This window comes from Arvicanthis niloticus, chromosome 6 (genome assembly GCF_011762505.2).
Source record: "Arvicanthis niloticus isolate mArvNil1 chromosome 6, mArvNil1.pat.X, whole genome shotgun sequence".
Taxonomy (NCBI): domain Eukaryota; kingdom Metazoa; phylum Chordata; class Mammalia; order Rodentia; family Muridae; genus Arvicanthis; species Arvicanthis niloticus.
Genome location: NC_047663.1, coordinates 60,256,692 through 60,274,981, shown reverse-complemented (window position 1 = coordinate 60,274,981; position 18,290 = coordinate 60,256,692). Strand labels below are relative to the sequence as shown.

Genomic DNA, 18,290 nt, shown 5'->3' with positions numbered 1-18,290 from the left:
AAGGTTTGATGTATCTTAGACCCTGTTTTGTTTTTTGTTTTTTGTTTTTTTAATATTTTTAGGTAAGGTTTCTCTGTGTAAAAGCCCTGTCTGTCCTGGATTCAATTTGTAGACCAGGCTGGTCTTGAACTCACAGAGATCTGCCGGCCTCTGTCTCCCAAGTGCTGGGATTAAAGGCACATACCACCATGCCTGGTCCCTGTTTGCTTTTTACTAGCTTGTAATACACAGGTGAGATTCTGAGATACTCATGTTTCTTTTTCTATCTCTTGACCAGGCCGCAGGCCAGAGGAAGAGAGGAGCTGATTCCTCACACTGGAAACCAAGTCCCAGCAGCAACTTTACACTGGTTAACTGAATACGCCAGACTTCCTGCTGTCTGATGCACAGGGCCTTGTTCACTCTTCACTTGCAATGGGTAGCTACAGTTTCCTCTCAGTTGTTTCTGTTGCTTACGTTCTTGCGATTGCCTTTTGCCATCTGGTTAACTCTAGTGCTGCCTGTACTTGCTGTCTCTGACTGAAGCCTGCCTTTCCAGTTATCTAGCTTGTGTCTGATCTCCTAGGGGTCCAGATGTCTCTGTGATCTTTTCCAGCTGCACTGATTACAGTGGTACCTCTAGGATGCCTCAGGATATGGTGCCTCCAAGGTAGCAGTCCAGCTAGGTGTCTGCTGTTCTGGGTGCAGTGTCTCCTCTAGAATATCTCAGGATATGTTGTCTGACACTCTGAGTTCAGTTGTTCCTCTGTGGCTCTGGGTTGAGTGAACCTTCCAGTATGTCTCAGGTGGAATCCGGGGTCCACACAACAGCAGACCTGGCAGAGGTCTGGTCCAGGCCTCAGATCTGAGAACTAGTTTCTAAGACACTGCCCGAGTTAGAGCGCCTGGGATCCCCGCTTCATTTGGGTTCTTGGAGGTTGGGGGCAGAGCTGCCACCCAAGATCTGCTCAGTGCTCTGGCCCAGACCAGAAGGAACCAGTGTTCCGGGCCGGGAGTCTTCCTCTCAGTTGTATGCACAAAATTTGAAGCACAGAGAATTAGGTGAGGAGCCCATGCCACACAGTGGGAGACAATATGGTCAGGACCAGGTCCCCCTTCCTCCTTCTCCCCACCTCTGTTAAATGTAATGACAATGGTCCACAGGTTTTATACAAAAAAGGTACAAAGTGTCCTCATGTCCTTACCATGTAGGCGACAGATGCCAGTTCATAGATGACAGCCTGGGCTCCCAGTTCTGTCACATTAACAAGGCCTGAAACAGCAACTCACACAAGTCAGACAGTAGACCGGAGGAACCATTTTCTTTATGAAACTAGAACACATATATATTTATACATAGGTCTCTCTCTCTCTCTCTCTCTCTCTCTCTCTCTCTCTCTCTCTCTTTCTCTCTCGATGTGTGTGTGTGTGTCTGCAACTGTACTATTATGTCTCCAGCTTCTAGTCCATATTTTCATTTAAGAGAAACCAAGAATAGCCCATAGGCAAAAACCCTAGGCACCTCTTCCTGGCAAGTTGCCAAGATTCTCGGGCATCGTAAATGAGGTGCTCACTCTACAAACCCCTGCTCCATTAGGGTAGACACCCTGAGGACCAAAATTGGGTAAGGTGAGGTTCCTGGGTGGCAGGGGTCTCGGAGTCAAGTGGTACAAAGGGGAACAGGACTAGCTTTCGGGACAACTGAAGGAGGCAGTGTCCACAGTGGGTCACTGCTGCTGTCGGAGCTATAAACATTACCAGAAACAAGACCAAAATAAGTACAGGCCTGGCAGAAACACGGGTCACAGCTGACACACCGCCAAAGTCAGCAGGAAGCCTGGCAAAGGCAGTGACCGCACAGGGTGGTCAGAGAGTCAGAACAGCTGGGCTGGGGACTTTGTCATCCCATCCCATGAGCCTCCCTTTCCTTGTTCACAAAACACAAGAGGACATAGCAGAGTGAGAGCCATGCCCGCGCATGGGCTGATGGCTGGCTGCCGGTTCATGCCTGTGCTGCAAGCCCCTATGAGTACCCCACAGAAGCTTCCACTTCTGGGAAGCCTCTGGGCTGTGGCTGCCCAGGCTGGATGCAGGTTCCCCTGGTACAGACAGACCTGCAAGGAAGGTCCCAATCTCGAAGGTCCACCACTCGATGCACACCATGAACAAACTGGGGATGGCCAGGCGCGTGTAGGAGCCCCACTCCTGGAAGCATTCCCTTGTCCACCCTGGAGAATAGGCGAGAAAGTAGGTTGTGTGCACTGTGTAACAAGTCGCTGACTCTCACACAGAGTGGGAGACAAGGGTGCTGGTTCTCCAGCAGGGTACAGAGTGTCAGGGAAGACCACAACTTGAGAGGGAAGGAACCAAACTGGCCACGTGAGACCCAAAACCAAATGTATAACGAACACCCACGGTGAATTATCAGCAGGCACTGAACCGGCTGACCATCAGCAGCACCCCTCCCCCCACAGCAAAGGTGGCAGAAAATATCGAAGACCCACAGACAGAAGTGGAAATCTTAAGTACTGTTATTGGGAACTTTTTGTAACAAACAGATTCCTCTAGAAATGAGTGATGGAGTCCCTACATGAGTCAGCAGTTTTGTTTATTTTGTTTGTTTGTGTTTCCTTTTTTTTTTTTCTGTGTACTGAGAGAAAATTGAGATGGAATTTAGGGTCACTTTGTACACTCCTTCACAGGAGCCCAGAGCACTGGATAGCTCTATGTCAACTTAACACAGCTAAAGTCATTTGGGAGAAAGGACCCTCAATTAAGGTGAGGTTGGAGATAAGCCTGTATGGTATTTTTTTTATTATTTAATTTTATTCTATGTGCACTGGTGTGAGGGTATCAGATCCCCTTGAACTGGAGATGCAGACAGGTGTGAGCTGCCATGTGGGTGCTGGGAATTGAACCCAGATCCTCTGGAAGAGCAGTGTTCTTAACTGCTAAGCCATCTCTCCAGAGCCTCGTATTTTCCTTTATTTTTTATTCTTCTCTCATAAATTACATCCTGCCTGAAATTTTAATTTCCCCTTTCTCCATGCCTCCCAGTCTACCCCCACCTCCCCCTCCCTCAGATCCCCTTTTCTCCTTGTTTTCTAAAAACAAACAAACAAACAAACAAACAAAAGACAAAACAAAAACCAAGCCTCCAGGGGTGGCTATCCCAGGGGTGGCTATCCCAGGGGTGGCTATCCCAGGGGTGGTTATCAACTGAACTTGGCATAACAAGATAAAAAATAAGACTAGGGACAAACCCTTATATCGAGGTTGGACTAGGGAGGAGGAGGGTAACAAGAGCAAACAAAAGAGTCAGAAACACTTCTCCACTCCCACTGTTAGGAGTCCCACAAGAACACCAAGCTACACAACCACGACATACATGCAGAGGACATAGCTCAGACCCACACAGGGACCATGATTGCTGCTTCAGTCTCGGTGAGCCCCTATGAGCCCTGCTTCACTGATTCTGTGGGCCTCGTTCTTGAGGTATTTTTGACCCCTCCCCCCCCCCCCCCCCCCCCGTTTCTTTACAGTTCCCCTGGCTCCATCTAGTGTTTGGCTGTGGGGCTCTGCATCTGCTCCTCTCAGTTGCTGGGTGATGTCTCTCTGAGGTCAGTTGGGCTAGGCACTGATCTATGAGTATAGCAAAATATCATTAAGAATCATTCCATTTGACTTTTTTTTTTTTTTTTTTGCCAGTTGTGTTTGGTTCTATCCTGGGTCTCTGGGCTGTCCAATTTCTGGTTCTTGGCCATCTAGGCTGTTCATCCTGAGTGAGGTAGCCCACACCCAGAAAGACAAGCATGGTATGAACTCTCTTATATTTGGACATTAGCTGTTAAGTAATGGATAATCATGTTAAAATCCACAGACCCAGAGAGGCTAGGTAACATGGGTTCAAGGTGAGAACTGTTCTCAAACAGTTTCCCTGGAATGGGGAAATAGATTTCATGGGTGGACTGGGGACAAGTGGGGGTGGGAACAGGAGGGATAGGGTGGAGGGAGAAAGTACTGGGAGACATGATGGGAACTGGGGGATATTTTGGAGTGAGGTAGACACCTAGTCCAATGAAAATCCCCTGGAGACTATGAGAGTCACCTCGCAAAGACTTCTAGTAACAGGGGTTACGGAGCCTGAACTGGCCGTCTTCTATAACCAGGCAAGGCTCCCAGCAGCGGGACTAGGACACCAAAGCAGCCACAGAACCTTAGAGCTACAATCTGCCCTGCCTGCAATAGTGTAATGGTGGCACAGAACTTGTAGGAGTGGCCAATGAATGGGATCCAGCTTGAGGCCCATGCCTTGAGAGGGAGCCCGTAAGGCATTTTCTTAACTACTGATTAATGGAGAAGGGTCCAGCGCATTGTGGATGGTACCACTCCTGCCCAGGTGGTCCTGGGTTCTCTAAGAAAGCAGGCTGAGCAAGCCATGGGGAGCAAGCCAGTAAGCAGCATCCCTCCATGGCCTCTGCTTCAGCTCCTGCCTCCAGTTTTCTACTCTGTTGAGTTCCTGACATCCTTTGATGCTGAACTGTGATGTGGAAGCATAAACCAAATAAACCCTTCCCTCCCCAAATTGCTTTGGTCATAGTGTTTCATCACAATAGTTACTGTCTAGGACAAAGACTAACCACATAAGCAAGCTCCAAGTCCAAGAGACCCTGCATCCGAAGAATAAAATGCAAGAATGGGTGAGGAATAGTCTCAGCATCAGCCTTGGGCTTCCACAGACATTTACGCCCTGTGCCGAAGCACATTTGAACGTGTACACACAAACATGAAAGAAAGGAAAACATAAAAGGCACCCAAAAAATCCACCCAATAAAGTTACAGGAGAAAATGTCCCAAATGTGAGCAGAGAGGTGATCATTCAGAGCAAGTTACATTTAGAACCCCAAACAGGCAGACCTGGGAGACGCCTCCCACAATACTCTACAGTGCAATTGCTAACACTACAAAATAAATATTAAAATCTGAAAAAAAAAAAAAAAAAGGAACCTTGCAAAGGCAAAAAGGAACCTTGCAAAGGCAAAAAGGAACCTTGCAAAGGCAAAAAGGAACCTTGCAAAGGCAAAAAGGAACCTTGCAAAGGCAAAAAGGAACCTTGCAAAGGCAAAAAGGAACCTTGCAAAGGCAAAAAGGAACCTTGCAAAGGCAAAAAGGAACCTTGCAAAGGCAAAAAGGAACCTTGCAAAGGCAAAAAGGAACCTTGCAAAGGCAAAAAGGAACCTTGCAAAGGCAAAAAGGAACCTTGCAAAGGCAAAAAGGAACCTTGCAAAGGCAAAAAGGAACCTTGCAAAGGCAAAAAGGAACCTTGCAAAGGCAAAAAGGAACCTTGCAAAGGCAAAAAGGAACCTTGCAAAGGCAAAAAGGAACCTTGCAAAGGCAAAAAGGAACCTTGCAAAGGCAAAAAGGAACCTTGCAAAGGCAAAAAGGAACCTTGCAAAGGCAAAAAGGAACCTTGCAAAGGCAAAAAGGAACCTTGCAAAGGCAAAAAGGAACCTTGCAAAGGCAAAAAGGAACCTTGCAAAGGCAAAAAGGAACCTTGCAAAGGCAAAAAGGAACCTTGCAAAGGCAAAAAGGAACCTTGCAAAGGCAAAAAGGAACCTTGCAAAGGCAAAAAGGAACCTTGCAAAGGCAAAAAGGAACCTTGCAAAGGCAAAAAGGAACCTTGCAAAGGCAAAAAGGAACCTTGCAAAGGCAAAAAGGAACCTTGCAAAGGCAAAAAGGAACCTTGCAAAGGCAAAAAGGAACCTTGCAAAGGCAAAAAGGAACCTTGCAAAGGCAAAAAGGAACCTTGCAAAGGCAAAAAGGAACCTTGCAAAGGCAAAAAGGAACCTTGCAAAGGCAAAAAGGAACCTTGCAAAGGCAAAAAGGAACCTTGCAAAGGCAAAAAGGAACCTTGCAAAGGCAAAAAGGAACCTTGCAAAGGCAAAAAGGAACCTTGCAAAGGCAAAAAGGAACCTTGCAAAGGCAAAAAGGAACCTTGCAAAGGCAAAAGGAACCTTGCAAAGGCAAAAAGGAACCTTGCAAAGGCAAAAAGGAACCTTGCAAAGGCAAAAGGAACCTTGCAAAGGCAAAAAGGAACCTTGCAAAGGCAAAAATGAACCTTGCAAAGGCAAAAAGGAACCTTGCAAAGGCAAAAAGGAACCTTGCAAAGGCAAAAAGGAACCTTGCAAAGGCAAAAGGAACCTTGCAAAGGCAAAAAGGAACCTTGCAAAGGCAAAAAGGAACCTTGCAAAGGCAAAAGGAACCTTGCAAAGGCAAAAAGGAACCTTGCAAAGGCAAAAAGGAACCTTGCAAAGGCAAAAAGGAACCTTGCAAAGGCAAAAAGGAACCTTGCAAAGGCAAAAAGGAACCTTGCAAAGGCAAAAAGGAACCTTGCAAAGGCAAAAAGGAACCTTGCAAAGGCAAAAAGGAACCTTGCAAAGGCAAAAAGGAACCTTGCAAAGGCAAAAAGGAACCTTGCAAAGGCCCATCAGAATAACATCTGACCTTCCAGCACAAATCCTACAACTGAACAAAGTATAGAGTGAGAGAGAGAGAGAGAGAGAGAGAGAGAGAGAGAGAGAGAGAGAGAGAGAGAGAGAGAGACAGAGACAGAGAGAGAGAGAGAGAGAGAGAGAGAGAGAGAGAGAGAGAGAGAGAGAAGACCCATGGGTAAGTCAGGCAAGCTTACTATAAACAGCAAGGTTATCTTTTAAAACCAATGAAGTCAGGATGAGGATGTAGCTCAGGTAATAGTGTCCTTGTCTAGACTGCAAGATTTGGTCCCCAGAACCACATAAACTAGGCATCGTGGCACATGCCAGCAATCAGGAGGTGGAGGGAGGCAAGAGAATCAGAAAATCAAGGCCATCTTCCACTACATATCAAGTTCAGGCTTCCTAGGATACATGAGACTCTCTGTTTAAAAGACAAATAAATAGATAAGAAAAGCTACTTTAAGGGAAGCACAAAGCCACCCGCCAACCCTGTAGAAGATACTTAAAGGAATCCACCCACAAACGAGGAGGGAAGCAAGCACCAGCACAAGAGCACAGAGAGTAACTTTATGATGCACAGATGAACAACGAAAGACTGGGAAATAATCATGTCCCATTCAAAAAGGCACCGGCCCTTATATGAATACATGAATAAGATGATCGTGGAAAAGGAGAAAAGACTAAAATAGCCAACTCCACAATGAAAACATTAGAGGAATCAGCAAAACCCTTCGAACAATAAATAACCCTGTGTGTGAATGGTCTCCATGCTTCAGTTAAAAGATATAAAGTATCTGATTGGATTAGGGGCAGCACTTAACTATTTGTTATCCACAAGAATCATGCCTCAGTGGTAAAGATGCAGGCTCAGGGAACTCAAAGAGATGGAAGATGAGACACCAACCAGACAGAAGCTGAAGCAGAAGCAGACTTCAAGCAGAGATGGAAGGATTAAGAAAGCACCAAATGCTGTCAATGGGACCATCCATTAAGAGCGTATGATAACCATATGAACTTAACACTGGGGCCCTAACTACATAAACAAATACCATAAGGCATAGCAAAGACATATTAGACCAGATTCAGTGGTTTTGCATGATTTCAATACTTTTATCTCACAAATAGCTAGACCATCTAGACAAGACAAACAAACCACCAGTAGAGAAACTTCCACATTCACACATCCTGTAGATCATGAGGATGAGGCACACACCTGTGGAACAGAGTCCATCAACAGCCACGGAATACACATTCAACATGAAACTCTCTCTGAAACAGACCACATTTCATTCTGAAAAAGAAAGAAGTCTTACCAAATAAAACAAAATGACCTCTTTTCTACCATCAGATAATGGAAACAAACTAAAAGTCATTACTATGAGAAACAACAGAAAGTATACAAAAACCTGGGGATTGAACAGCATGTCACTGAAGAAATCAGGAAAGAAGCTCTAAAATCTCTAGAATCGATCGAGAATCGATCGAGAATAGAAACACAATCTATCAGATTCTTCGGGATGCAGTGAGAGCAGCCTCTTACCTTTCTTTCTTAAAATGGTGTGTGTGTGTGTGTGTGTGAGAGAGAGAGAGAGAGAGAGAGAGAGAGAGAGAGAGAGAGAGAGAAAGAGAGTTGTGTGTGTTTGTGAGTGTGTGAAAGGGTGAGTGTAAGAGAGTGTGTATGAGTGTGTGATTGTGAATGTATGAGAAAGTATGTGTGAGTGTGTGTGAATGTGTGTGAGAGACTGTGTTTGAGCATGTGTGAGTGTGTATGAGTGTGTGTGTCTGTGTGTGTGTGTGTGTATGTGTGTGTGAGTGTGTGTGTATGTGTGTGTCTGTGTGTGAGAATGTGTGTGTGTGTATTTGTGAATGTGTCTTTCCAGTGAAGAAGAAAGCCAGTGAGCACCATGTTTATCTTTCCCCACTTCCTGACTGCACATGCAATGTGACTAGCTACCTCACGCTGCTGCAGTCACTTCCCCCCACCCCAATCCCACCATGATGGACCTGTCTCCTCACAAACCATTAGCTGAAACAAACCATTCCCATATTAAGTTGCTTCTCTTATGTTCTGTTATGAAAACATTTTAAATCTAGACAGTATTAATGTAAGTCTATAAACCAGTGAAAATAATCCCAATTGAGTTTATTTTACAGTGAAGCTGTAAAAAAGAACAAAAACAAAACAAGATTATTTTCTTCATTTTGACCTGGAAAAAACTCTGAAATGAATAAGCATTGTAAGCAGAGAGGGAATTAGCGAATGGTACCGGTGTTCCAGTGTGGAGGCTGGCAGAGCAACACAGAATTCTCTCAAACATTCACCTATCTCCATCAGCTTTTAAAAGTGAACCGGAAGCAAACAGCAGGCTAGAAGAAAAGCAGAGACCTAAGTGTGTTCTTATTTTAAGCACTTTTCACAGAGTCATTTTGTTTTAAACCATGAATATGTAGATTACACTTGTTTTGGGTAATGAAAGGTGTGTGTGTGTGTGTGTGAGGAGGGGGCAGATCTTCACAAGTAGAAGACTAAAACACAAGCCCTATCTCTTACCCCAAACAAAAACCTATTCAAAATGCATAAAAGGCCTTCATGTAAGACCTGACACTCTGAAATCTCTATAGAGAAAGACTTCAAGAGTAAGCTCAGACAAGGACTTTCTAAAAATAATTCCAATAGGTCAAGAAAGAAGAGTGAGATTGGCAATTGAGTTGTATGGAATTGAAAGGCTCCGGCACATAGAGGAAATGACCAGCAGAGTGGACAGACCACCTATGAAATAGGAGAAAAAAAAAATCTCTGCAAGCTATTCTTCTGATAGTGGGCTGATATCCAGAATACATAAGATAAAAGGCTAAGAGCGATTAATCCAGTCAATTAGTGGGTTAATTGAATTGAGTTAGTGGGTAAATGAATTGAGTAGCTTCAAAGAAGAATACAGCCAGCAAACGCATGAAAAATTGGGACAACCTCAGCCACCAGGGAAACACAAATCAAAAGTACACAGAGATTTACCTTATGCCAATCAAAATGGCTATCATCAAGAAAACAAGCGACTACCAACTGCCAGCAAGAATGCAAGGGAAAAGAACTTTATATCCTGCTGGTGAAAAATGCAAAGCAGTGTGGTAGAACCCCAAAAACCTAAACATAGGATGACATAGGTCTGGCTATACCATTCCTAGGCTATGCCTGAAATCATATGCAATAGAGACCTACAAACTCATGACATGACATTAGTCACAAACTCATGACATTAGTCACAAGAATGGTATGGGGTCAGCATAAATGGGATCTCTCCAACAACAGACAAAATGATAAAGAAAATATGGTACACAGTGGAGTGTGTACTTATGTTCTTTATTCAGCCATAAAGAACAACAAAATTATGTTGTTTGCCCTAGAAATGGATGGAACTGGAGATTCCATGTTAAATACTTTTAAGAATTTAAGACTAGCTAGGAGGAGGAGGGAATTCAGCAGGAGGGAAACTACACATGGTACACACAGAATAGAGATACATATATATACACACATAGTACACATGGTATACATGGTACATGCATATACACAGTTCACATGTATACACATCCACGTTACGCATGCACACAGTATACACAGTACACATGGTACATGTATACACACGTATACATGGTACACACATACATGCAGCCCACACATATACACAGTACACAGGCAAATATGTATACACAGTACATATGTACACACGATACACGCAGTACACACCATACATACACAGGTATACAAGGTACACACACAAATATTAAAAATTCATAATGAAACTCAGTTTTTAGTCTTTTTTTTTTCGAGACAGGGTCTCTCTGTGTAGCCTTGGCCATCCTGCTCTGTAGACCAGGCTGGAACTCAGAGATCCATCTGCCTTTGTCTCCTGAATGCTAGGATTAAACCACCACTGCCCAGCTGAAACCCACTGTTTGTGTAAATTATACATTAATAAAACATGAGTGGAAAAAGAAAGCAGGTAGAAGACCTTGCTCAGCCACGAGTACTTGGGGACAGGAAGATTAGAGAGAATAAATCCCACTTCTAAGCGAGGAAGCCAGTGATCTCTACAATGGAAGCTTTAGCTCAGGGGCAAGAGACTGATGACACTCAAATGGAAGGTCTCCATGGTCTTGAACCTGAGGTATCAGGACTGTCAAAACACCCAGTACTGGCTGGTTTTGTGTCAACTTGACACAAGATAGAGTAACAGAGGAAGGGAGGCTCAGTTGAGAAAATGCCTCCATAAGATCCAGCTGTAAAGCATTTTCTCTATTAGTGATCACCAGAGGAGGGCTCAGCCCATTGTGGGCGGGGCCACCCCTGGGCAGGCCGGCTTGGATTCTTTAAGAAGCAGGCTGAGCAAACCTTGGAGAGCACCCCTCCATGACCTCCACATCAGCTCCTGCCTCCAGGATCCTGCCTTTTGAGTTCCTGTCCTGACTTCCTTTGGTGATGAACAGCAATGTGGAAGTGTAAGCTAAACCCTTTCCTCTCCAACTTGCTTTTTGGTCATGGTGTTTCATTGCAGCAATAGAAACCCTAAGACAGTCCACAGTACCCAACATTATCTAACAATCATTGTCAAAATTCCAATAGCATTTGTCACAAAAATAGAAAAAAAAAGTTCTTGAAACACAATCCTGAAGAACCACAACAATCTTGAAAAATAACAGTAACAGGAACATCCTGATTTCAAACCATATTTCAAAGCTATCAAAACTGAAACTGTATGGTACTACCACAGGGAAAAAAATGGCAGGTGTGTCAACTAATCTTCACTGAGAGCTCTGAGGCTACAAAACCAGGAAAGGCGATCTTTTCAGTAGTAATGTTGATAACACTGGGTCTCTGAAGGTGAAAGTCAAGCTCAAGTAAGATCATTTTAGATAAGGTTTTTAAGATTTAGAGTTTTAAAAATTTAAAGATTATACCATATACAAACAGCAACTCAGAATGGATTCAAGAATTATTATCTCAAAGAAGAAACCATAGGGGGAGAGGCCATGGTACTGAAGGAGCCGAGTGAAATGGCCAGTGTTGGCTGGCACTTCCCCAGCAGGCTAGCAGGCTGTTGCTCACCTCAGCGCTTCCTCCTCCCCCTCAGCCCTGCACACATAGAAGTCCCCCTTCCACCTGACCCTCCCAAAAAGACACAGTGCCAAAGGCCACAGATCCTCACTCTAATAGCACCCACATCCTGGGAACGAAGATATCAGTTTGAGGACAGATAAACAAATACAGCGCAGCAGTCTCCATGCCGCCTGAAGCTGGCACCCTCTCTGATGGATGGCCAAACACTCCCCAACACAGGTGGCTTATGGCCTTGGGAAAAGCAAAAACCATACATCCTTAGAGAGAAATCATGCCAATTTAGAGTTCCCAGGCAGCTGCGACTGGTTTGTAAAAACATTAAAGCCTCCCTTATCAGCTGCTTCCCTCCCCCTGTGTAACCTGCTTGTATATATTCCCTACACTCCTAGACACGGGGCTGCAACTTTGCTTTGTGCAACTTGCAGTCCAAACCTAAGTTTGAAATAAAGGATTCTTGTGTATCTTTACAACGGATATGGCAATTCTTTGAGATCTCTTGGAGGTCCCGAGACCTGGGCGTAACAGTACCAGGATTGGTAATGACTTTTTGCCCATGAGATGCAAGAACAGGCAACATTAGAAAAGGCAACCAAGAAGAAAAACATAAAACTAAAATAAAAGGGTAACCCACAGAATGGAAGGAAATATCTAATGTATCTGATAAGGAGTTTAAATCAAAATATATAACTTATATAACTCAATAGCAAAAGGGGGAAAGGACTCAAATAGACATTTCTGAAAAGAAGCCATCTAAACACTCAGCTGCTTTGTAATGAGCTCTGCAGATGGCAACCAATCAATCCAACCATCAATCAAGTGCTTGTTCCACAAGCTGGAGGACCCAAATTCAGATCCCCAGGACCCATGTAGGCATGGCGATGTTCACCAGCAATCCCAAAATTGGGGGACAGAGGTAGGGAGACCCTGGGGGGATTGGTGGCCAGACAATGTAGCCGACCTGGGGGGCTTTAGGCTCATGACAGATGATCTCAATAAGATGGAAAGCAACTGATGGAGACACTGGATGTCGTCCTCTGGCCGCCACATGTGCATGTGCACATTTGTACACACATGCACACACATGCACACACAACAATACAGGCATAATCACATTGGGTTATCACAAAGGTGTGTACCTCTAATCCCAGTTATTCGGAAAGCTGAGATGGGGTGTTGGGGGAGTAAGGTAAGAGGCCAGGGAGGGAGGGTGAAGCTACCTGGGCAACTAGCAAAACCCTGTCTCAAAACTTAAAAAACGCAAAAGTGGTGGGGATAATAGCTTAACAAACCACCACAATAAAAAAATCACACGGCCACGCCGCCACATCTTAAATATATACAAATTTTATCAACTTTGCCTCAGTAAAGTTGGAAAAAATAGAAACAAAACAAAACAACACTCTAGTTAAGCCACTCAAAGGTTCTAGTTAAGCCACTCAAAGGTGGCCACTCAAAGGTTCTGGGCTACTTAGCCCAGTGGTCCTGGTTGGTGAGAGAGAGGTCTCCTCTCTTAAGTTGATATGACAGTAATCTAACTTAAATTGTATACCATGATTTTTTTCAAGAAACAGGACTTAATATTAAATATGTTTTAATTCATTAAATATTTAAAATTACTGTAACTTAAGACCCAGTATCTAGCACAGTGTCTCATGGACAAAGGGCTATTTTGGTAATCACACAAACACAAAATCTCACACTGTCTCTAGTAACTTTTCTACTTTCAGTAACGAATATTTTCCGTGTTTTGAGATTTCCTAAAAGATTAAGAAAAATCTGGAACTTCTATGGGGGAAAGAAATCCACAAACCAGAGCTGTGTCTGTGAACCTCCCCTGCGCAACGCCAGGCCCCAGTGTCACATACCTCCCCAAGTGTGGATGTGGATTTGCTTCCACCACACGTAGAGGAAAAGCAGGGCAGACAGGAAGAACTGGGAGGTGGTGTTGGCCCAGGCCGACCCTCTGCAGGAGAAAAGGCCATGGCTAGTTTGAGTGTCTCCTTCCAAATGAACTGACAGAACACACACCCCTATGCCCCACCCCCCGCCTTCACCCTCAGAAGCTTGTGTTCGTCAGTGAGCTTGGAGAGCCTGCACTGTCTTCCTTTTGTGTTTTGGCTGAATCTATATGTAATAGATTTGTCAGTCTTTATGGAGATGAATCTTTTTAACCCATCCCTGTATTTCCTCCTCCTTTTTCCACACTCCAAAACTATCCTGGGCATTTGTTTTTAGGAAAAGTCCAAAGTTCTGTCTCTGTGGTGCTTTCCATAGGGGAACCTGGGCCCTCTGTGATGTCTAGTCAACCCACGGGTCCATGGTGTGGGCCTCTCTGCTCTGACCAATGCCCAGGTGATAGTTGCCCTTGTTTGTCAACTTGGCTGAATTAAGAGATTTCTAGAAATGATTAAAAACAAACAAACAAACAAACAAAACCACAGCCAACCAAATAAAACAAAACACCTGTGTGGTTCTACAGTGCAGGTATAGAAGTGGACATAGGAGGCTCTGACTGAGGGGAGACCATACCATCCAGCAAGCTGGTAGTCCAGATACAAAGAAGTTAAAGGAAGGAACCGTGCCTGAGTCTGCAAGCACCCAGTCCTTTCGAGGTAAAAGTGTGTATTGATGCTATTAGCATTCACTGTCATCAGACCACAGCTGTGTTCTTGTTTGGCTTTTTGCCATTGTGACACAAACCTACACACATCTGAGAAGGGGGATTCTTAAGTGAGAGAATGTCCCCAAGACTGTCCTGTGGGGTGTTGCCTCGGTTTCCTTGACTAATGACTGATGTAAGGGCCAAACTCACTGTGGGCAGGGCCAGCCCTGGGCAGGTGGTCCTGGGTGGTATAAGAAGTGTAAGTAAGCAGGCTGAGCAAGCTAGTGGCAGTGTTCTCCATGGCCTCTGCATCGCTTCTGTCCTGACTTCTGTGATATGATGTGGAAGTGTAAGCAGAATAAACCCTTTCATTCCCAAGTTGCTTTGATCACAGTGTCTTATCACAGCAACACAACACTGACTAAAACAAGATTCCTCAGTCTTTCAGATTGGATATACCCCCCAGTGACCCTACAGAGAGCTCCCAGGCCTTCAGTGCCAGTTTGAAATGGCTGAGGCACCTTCAACAGGTAGATGGCCATTGTTAGACTGCCCAGCTCCTATTATATAAGTCCATCTAAGAATTCCCCTTTTGTAATGTGTCTTTGTATATGTGTGTGAGCATGTATGTATGTATGTACGTATATAAACACATACACTCTTCTTCCAGGAAACTCTGGCTGTTACAGCCTCCATCCTTCTGGCATGAAGAAGATAGTATGGGAACCAGGCCCTGTGCACGCCAGGCAAGCTCTCTACCACTGAGCTTCACCCCTACCCATGTTCCTCTTTAATTATGGCTGACATGGTTTCATTGACACTCAGAGCCCACACTAACATGTGCATGGAAACCAAACAAATCACAGCAAAGACACCCAACAGTTGGGGTAACTCATTTTATACTCTATTTTGTTTTTATTCTCCTTGATTTCTAACATGTTAACTTCTTTTAATTATATATTTTTTATTTCCACCTTCCCTTTTCTTCCATCAACCTACCCCTCGAACACACACACACACACACACTGATCTCTTTCAAATTCATGGCCTCTTTTTCTGTAATTGTCGTTATATATTTATGAGTACACAGTTAAGACTCACTGACTAATGAACACAGTCCCCTGAACACAGAAACCAGTGGGCTCAGTTTTCATTTGCTGGTGTGACTCTCCAGCCATATATGCAGAGGCTAGCTCTGGGCTAGGTGAGGAAGGGCCATTAGGACACCACCGGGGTACCCCTAACTTTTTTCTTTTGTTACAGGGTCTTCTCATCACGGTTCAAGAAGGAACTGGGCTCAGTCACTTAGAACTCAGAGGCCCTGAGAGAAGCCCTTCAGGCCACTGCCCACCCCTGCCTGTCACCCACTTCAGCCTCTAGGTGGCAGCAGCTTGCTTGTCAGAACCAACAGGGCTCCAAACACATTGCTTCCTCCAACGTGTATCTCTCGCCACCTAATCTCCACTCCTCCTCTCCCACAACGGGAGCTAGCTAGCTGCTCCCCTGTGGGCCCTCGGGCCAGCTCTTACCTGCCATGCAGAGCACCGGAGCAGCACAGACTGCAAGGTGCCTGCTTACCTGTCCACGCTCCCTGCTTCACTCGCACATTCCCAGCCCCAGGGCGCGCAGCAGTCTTTGTTGTGAATGGGTTTCCACTTACACCACTCCGAGGTCCAAGACATACAGCAAGAAGGCATTCATGCCCGCGTTGACGACATTTGCTGCGATCCCAACAATAACTTGGGGCATAATGATGCCCTAAAATTCCCAAACAAATAGGAAAACATTACCATTTTCAAAAGGTAGTTGGCTAGGTTGCCAAGTGAAACTTACAGCTACATAGGTGGCCGTAGTAAAGTCCTATGAAGCCGGTAGAAAAGCCAGAAATGGTGACAGTCAAATGAGTCCCCTCCTTTGATACAGCTTCTTACCGAGCCACCCAGAAGCCTGTGGTGGCCATTTCCAAAGCCGTGTTTGGCTCATCACAGCAGCCAGGAGGAGAGGGAGTGGTCTTAGGAAGAACACACAGGCTTTGGGGGTGTTGGGGTCCAGACCCCACCGCTCCTCAGGGCTGTGCTGAGAATCTTCTTGCATGCACAGCACCCAGAAATGCCCACTTCGAAACAAGTGTGTAGAAAAATGTCCAGCCCTTTGCCTAACAGTATATGATGTTCCTTCCATAGTTCTTTTTGAGACACAGTCTCACTATGTAGCTCTGGCTACTCTCTATGTAGACCAGGCTAGCCTTGAACTCACAGAGCACATAGTGTTGTAATTAAAGGCATGCAATCATTGTGCCTGGCGACACTCATTCCTATTATTTATGCTGTCTACACTTCCCGAGTCCTCAGATTAAACTTCTCACTAGTCCTGACATTAAACTTCTCCAGCAATCAAACAGAGTTGTCTACTGTTAAGGCAGAACTATTTACTCTGGCTTAGGTTTTCTATTTAAAGACTAGCAAGCTGTCTATAGGTGGCCTGGGACAGGACATGGAAAGGGGCTCAATCCATCTATTTCTGGCCCTCTCCTTCAATTCTCCTTCTGCCTTGTATATGGCACACACAGTGTCCTACCCACACTTACGAGTGTAGCTGCAGTAATTCTAGACCCTCCCAGTCAGTATCAATAATGGGGTCAGGCCCCCAGGCCTGATGCAAAGCCAGCAGCCAGCCCAAGAGTAGGGGAAAGGTTGGATGTGAAGACTGCAAAGAGACATAAGGAAGACTGGGCTGAGTCATGAATCCATAGCACGGCCACCTCTTCTGTACACACAACCACAGGGCCTTATGTTTCCAAAGTGTGTGAGAGTCACAGGAGTGAATCGCAGGGGAACAAGGCACAGATTATTACAGAAAATAATAATTTTTGAGACACCTGGTCTACATTTCCCACAGTAGTGCGCCGTGAAAATACAAGAGAATACCTGGCTCTGTAAATACCGCGTCTGCAGCTGGAAAAGGAACGCCGCCTAGAAGATTAAGCAGAAAACACAAGAGCTCAAATGGCTTCTGTTTTTGTTGTTGTTTGTGCATTTCTGTGGATCAAACCCAGGGCTTTGCACTCAGCAAATGTCTGCTGCAGAGCTATGCCGCTGCAGTTTCTATCGACTGCTCATTTTAAAAATTAGTGGGTTTCGTTATAAAGTTTCCATACATGTCAGGTTCTAGAATTTTTATTAAGTTTTTGGCCTATATGCTGCCCCCCCCAAAGAGCTTCATTTGGCACTTGATATAGACATAGATACACATACATATATATTCATATATACATATAGATTGTTTATATATACACATATATGTACGTATGTAAAATTGCACTTTGTCCTTATTCTCCCATCACTGTCCCCTGAGCTCTACTGTCTTTCCTATTGGTCCCCATCCTTCCATTGCTTCACCTTCTGTTTTGATGATATGTACTGCACCGCCCTGTCATGCTGTCTTCCCTCTGTATAGACACTTCCCTCTCCTCCCATAATTCCCTTTCTACTTTTGTGTTACATACACACACAAACACTTTATGCAAATATATAAACATATACATGTACATATATATACATATATACATACATACACACAGAGAGATATTTAAACCATTCTGCATAATAGAGAAAAGATACAATATTTGTTTCTCTGAGTCTGGCTCACTTTACTTTATCCAGTGGTCTCCAGTTCTATTCATTTTCTCTTCTTTTTTATATTTATATTTATTTTTACTAGTGTGTATATATGTGTATGCATGTGCCATAGCGCACACATGTGGAGGTCAAAGAACAATTTGGCAGGAATTAATTCTCTTCCACCATGCGTGTCCCTGAGGATTGAACTCAGATCGTGTTTACTGGCAAGCACCCCACTTTTCTTTACGGCGAAATGAAATGGCACACCTTTTTATCCATCCATCTGTTGATGGACATCCAGCCTCATGCCACGCCCTGGCAGCAAAGAAACAGATCTACAGGCATGTCCATGGCATGCGGGTGTCCTTCAGTTATATAGCCACAAGTGGCACAGTGGGCCATGGAGTAAATATATATTTTGTTTTTTGAGGAACCTCTATGTTGATCTCCATGGTTACCAGAGCAGTTTACACACCCAC

General features: G+C 44.6%; 1 protein-coding gene across 2 annotated transcripts in view; it reads right to left on the bottom strand.

The window, feature by feature from the left end:
• The window catches only part of LOC117711358 (multidrug and toxin extrusion protein 2), a 39,605-nt gene that overhangs the window by 10,173 nt on the left and 11,142 nt on the right, over window positions 1-18,290 (bottom strand). For both annotated transcript variants that reach the window (XM_076936700.1, XM_034506953.2), the window contains exons 6-10: window positions 17,119-17,163; window positions 15,852-15,949; window positions 13,455-13,552; window positions 2,094-2,207; window positions 1,185-1,252 (exon numbers count right to left, since the gene is read on the bottom strand). In XM_076936700.1, coding sequence (XP_076792815.1) covers window positions 1,185-1,252; window positions 2,094-2,207; window positions 13,455-13,552; window positions 15,852-15,949; window positions 17,119-17,163 — 423 coding nt within the window. The remainder of the gene's footprint in view (window positions 1-1,184; window positions 1,253-2,093; window positions 2,208-13,454; window positions 13,553-15,851; window positions 15,950-17,118; window positions 17,164-18,290) is intronic.